The 5000-nt window shown below is 38.7% G+C and overlaps 1 protein-coding gene across 1 annotated transcript in view; it reads right to left on the bottom strand.

Annotated features, from left to right (window-relative positions):
• Positions 1 to 1241: 1241 nt before the first annotated feature.
• The window catches only part of LOC115219684, a 5368-nt gene continuing 1609 nt past the window's right edge, over positions 1242 to 5000 (bottom strand). The window contains exon 2 of the mRNA XM_029789859.2: positions 1242 to 2573. Coding sequence (XP_029645719.1) covers positions 1261 to 2532 — 1272 coding nt within the window. The 5' untranslated portion in view covers positions 2533 to 2573 and the 3' untranslated portion in view covers positions 1242 to 1260. The remainder of the gene's footprint in view (positions 2574 to 5000) is intronic.

The raw sequence follows: 5000 nt of genomic DNA on the forward strand, positions 1-5000 counted from the left end.
TTAAGTCGATTACATTGATCCCAGTGCGTAACTGGTACTTATTTAATCAACACCGAAAGGATGAAATTCCGCCGAGGTCGACTTTGCCTTTCATCCTTTCAGGGTTGATTAAATAAGTACCAGATACGCACTGGGATCGATGGAATTGACTTAATCCCTTTGTCTGTCCTTGTTTGTCTCCTCTATGTTTAGCCCCTTGTAGGCAATAAAGAAATATATCATCATCATCGTTTAACGTCCGTTTTCCATGCTAGCATGGGTTGGACAAATATATATATATATATATTATATATATATATATATGTATGTATATATATATATATATATATATATATATATATATATATATATATGTATATATATATATATATATATAATATATATATATATAAGATTATAAATATATATATGTTTATATATATAACAAATTCAGTCTGACACATGCAAGCAAGGAAAAGTGAACACTAAAACGATGATGGTGATGAAGATGATAATTTGGTCCAGGTTCAGAATCTAACAGTCTTGGTATGACCAGCTGTCTGTGTTAGTGAATAGAAAGATTCCCCTAAGTCCTGGGGAGGGTGCTTAGTTGTATGAGCAAGTCAGGTGTGGGGGCAAGTACTGCTGCAGTGCATTGCTGCATTCACCATTTGTCAGTATATTCTTGGGTCCTTCTGAGTGTCCTGTCGAGCGCAGTCCTAGTCAGTCCCCATCTCCATGAGATACCTCCTCATCTGCCGTGACCATGTGGCATGTGGTCGATCAACATGTGATCCTCAATGAAGAGAACACAGTAAACAGAGTTTAACTGAGACAAGTGGTCAACATGGCCAAATGATCTGAACACATGCAGCCTAATTCATACAAGTAAAAGGACACATGTCAGTTTCTGAGTGGAGTCATTGGTTGGATATGAAATTTGACAAATGGTAACCCATAATACTGCAAAGTGTTTTGATACCAAAGTAGTTGAAGTAGCTCATAAGGGTCTGAACAGTGTCCAAGTCTAAAGTTAGCTGTATGGTTGTGATTTTATATGATTCCTAAAGCTTTTGAGATTTTAGATTTTCTTAATGATTTTGGGGTATCTGGTGACAGGAAGGGGTCAAGGAGCATATTTTACAGTTTGTCTTCCTGACAGAAGACAGAATACAAAGAGAGATGAAGACAAAAAATAAGAAAAGAAAGAACAGCATGTTAAAATACAACAATATTAGTAGAAGGAAATAACAAGACGCGAAGAAATAAGAGAAGCTGTTGTTATGATTTATCATCTAAAAATTCTTCATCAGAAGAAGAAGTCTCATGATATTTCATTTCAAACTTTTTCTTAGGTAAAATTAAGTCAGCAATTTTATCACTCTCGTGCAAATCAAAATTTTCTAAAATTCTCCACCGATGCTTCAATCTGTTTTCACTGAAAAATAGAAGGTGATAATTTCGGAATATTGTTTGGGTAGAGAAACCAAATTCATCCAAGAGAATATCTAGGACTCTCTTCAAACGTCTTGGAGAAGTTATCCTGATTATAGGAGCTTTGATGAATAATAGTTCAAGCTCCAGTCTACTGAAGTTCAGGCGCTCTTGTAAATAGTGGTACTTGTCTTCATGTGTGCCAAGTGCCTCTCGATTTTCTGAATAATTCCTGTGACTTACGTAAAATAACTTTCGGGGTTTATATAGCATTTCAATTTTTTTGTCTTTGTCATAGTATGGTTGTATCAATACTTTCAGGCGCTGTTTACAATCGAGAGGTTTTAAGCGAAGTATACCGATATTATCAACAATGTCTTTCTTTGTTATTCCATTTCTGACATACAGATTAACTACAACCTTCAGGACTGACAATTTCCTTTTTCTCAAGATGGTACAACCAGATGCAATAGCTTCCTGCAGCTGATTTTCACTGCACTCCAGCAATTCGGACAAATAGCTCAATCTTGTTGGATGCTGGCCCATTAATATGGCTTCCCTCAGAAGCATGCCACGTATTTTCTCATACTTTTCTTGACCCATAAACACGCACTCCATTGAGTAATGGTACTTACGGAACAACTGCATGTCATCTAGTCGACGCTGTAAAGCTCCCAAATTCCTGGAAAATATGCCGGAATATTTGATAATGCTGTCTGCTGAAAATCCTGCCTGTCGGAGCTTAGAAATTGTGCTCTGCACCTTCTGAAAGCTTATCACTGTGACTAATCTGGAATCTGCACGGACCAATTTCTCAGCTTGTTCGTTGCTACAAGACATCAGGGTAGCAATTTTATCAATCTTCTCTGGGTTGTTTTCAATGACAATATCAATGGCATCTGTATATTCCTTACGAATTCTTTTGTTTCGAGGAAAGAAATAACCAACAATGGTAGGTGATTTTGCGACGTATCTTTGATGACTGTTTCTCAAGTCAACACTGTTTGGTGCCATTACACTTCTGGTAGGTGTCTTCCATGTATGCAAGGTGGAGTAAATATGTTTAAAACTTTGAAGGAAGTAACACGGTGAACTTTTAAAGAGTAATGACGAAAACATGTTGTTGCGTGCTGAGGGTGGGGAATGACTGACCGCAAACTCTGTTGGAAGAAGAGAAAAAGAAAAAGAGAATGAGAGAGAGAAAGAATAGTTATGAAATACTTCGTCAAGAGTAAAAACAAAAACAGAAAGAAAAAATAAGCAAAGTCTATAAATTCACAGAATCAGAAATGAAATTTTCTTTTTTTCTCATACAAATTCAAAGCTGTGTGAGTGGATTTGATAGACAGCAAAAAAAAGAACCCTATCACACACATGCATATAATGTATGAGTGTGCGTGTGCATATATGTACACACATGCGTACACTCATATACACACATGATGGGCTTTTTTTTTAATTTTTCACCTACAAAATCCATTCACAAGGCTTTGGTCAGTATGAAGCTATAGTGGTAAACTCTTATCAAACACACCCTGAAGGGAGACTGATCCTCCAAATGCACTTTGGTCAACCTTTTCTGATTAATTATACTGCACCACCGCCACCACCACCACTGGAGTTGATGTAATCGATTATACCCTGCCCCAGAAATTTCAGGTTTTGCACCTATAGAAGAAAGGATTATTATTATTATCATAGCACGCTGGATGAAATGCTTAGCAGTATTTCGCCTGTCACTATGTTCCGAGTTCAAATTCTGCTGAGGTCGACTTTGCCTTTCATCCTTTTGGGGTTGATGAAATAAGTACCAGTTATGCACTGGGGTCCAGGTAATCAACTATCCCCTACCCCAACTTTTCAGGCCTTGTGCTTACAGTAGAAACAATTATTATTATTATTGTTATATACACCAGCGGTGGTGCCCCAGCATGGCCGCGGCCTTCGGGCTAAAACATTTTAAAGGATTTTAAGGATTTACCCAGAAGCAGCAGCAGCAGTGCTGCCATCATTGCTGATAATGATTACAAAAGGAAGGTAGAATCTCTAAATGGTAAGTTAGAACTCTCTTGTGGAATGAGATGTTAAATAAGGCACTCGTGATCATTGTTTTAATGTCAACTTGGCTATAGCTGCACAGGTCAGACAGAACTCATTGCCCTTTCTGTCACCAACCATATGTGTATGTACGTGTATGCATGTGTGTACATATATACACATGCACACTTGAACATTATATATATATACATATATATATATGTGTGTGTGTGTATGTGTGATGGGCTTCTTTCTTTTCTGTCTATCAAATTTAATCACATGGCTTTGGTTGGCCCGAGGCTAAAGTTGAAGGCACAAACCCCAGGTGCCAAGCAGAGCCCATCATACAAGTGTTGTTCTCATTCCTTTCCAACATTCCATGGAAACATATGAGGTCAGGGGAAAATATTAACCTTACTTGGAAACAAGTAAGGTAATATTTCCCTATGAACTGTTATGTTTTCGTGGAAGACTGGGAACGAATGAGACCACTTGTATGTTGGTGACACTTGTATACAACCACCAAGCTATGTCAAAACAATGAAACATACACACTCTTTATCTTCATTGTTTAATATCCATTTCCCATGCTGGCATGGGTTGGACAGTCTGACAAGAGCTGGCCAGGCACTGCTTCACTGTCTGTTTTGGCATAATTTTTACAGGCACACACATATATAGCTTTATGTACCATACACTTCTTTCAGTTTCAACATCATCATCATCATCGTTTAACGTCCGTTTCCCATGCTGGTATGGGTTGGGCGGTTTGACTGAGGTCTGGAGAGCCAGCAGCTGCACCAGGCTTGAATCTGACCTAGCAATGTTTCTACAGCTGGATGCCCTTCCTGACGCCAACCACTCCAAGAGTGTAGTGGGTGCTTTTTACGATATTCATCAAATCAACTCACAAGGCTTTGGTCAGTCTAAGTATACTGGGAGTGGTCACAGTCAGAACGTCTTTTAGTGTATGACTGCAGTATAAATGCTCATTTGAAACTAAACAATAAAAGCTAGATATATTCTTTGTTGTAAAGAAGAGTCAGTGATGGAGCCTCCACATGGCCATGTGATCAGTAAAATGATGGCAACCAAACCTCCCTCAAATACTATCTTAGGCTGAAGGACCATGGCTCGGCGGTTAGTGTTGGGCTCACAATCATATGGTAGTAAATTTGATTCCCATACTGGGCTGTGTGTTGTGTTCTTGAGCAAGGCACTTTATTTATGTTGCTCCAGTTCACTCTGCTGTAGAAACAAGTTGCAACGTCACAGGTGCCAAGCTGTATCGGACCCTTTGCCCTTCCCTTGGATAACATCAATGGTGTGGAGAGAGGAGGCTGGTATGCATGGGTGACTGTTGGTCTTCTGTAAAACAACCTTGTCCAGATTTGTGCCTCAGAAGGTAACTTCCTAGGTGCAATCCCATGGTCATTTATGACCGAAGGGGATCTTGACCCTTATCTTAAAGACAAAAGCGACACATTAGATAATGCATTTCTAGATATATTATGACTAATAAGAGTTTGAGTCAACAAGTGAGTCTCTAT

This window comes from Octopus sinensis, linkage group LG15 (genome assembly GCF_006345805.1).
Source record: "Octopus sinensis linkage group LG15, ASM634580v1, whole genome shotgun sequence".
Lineage (NCBI taxonomy): Eukaryota > Metazoa > Mollusca > Cephalopoda > Octopoda > Octopodidae > Octopus > Octopus sinensis.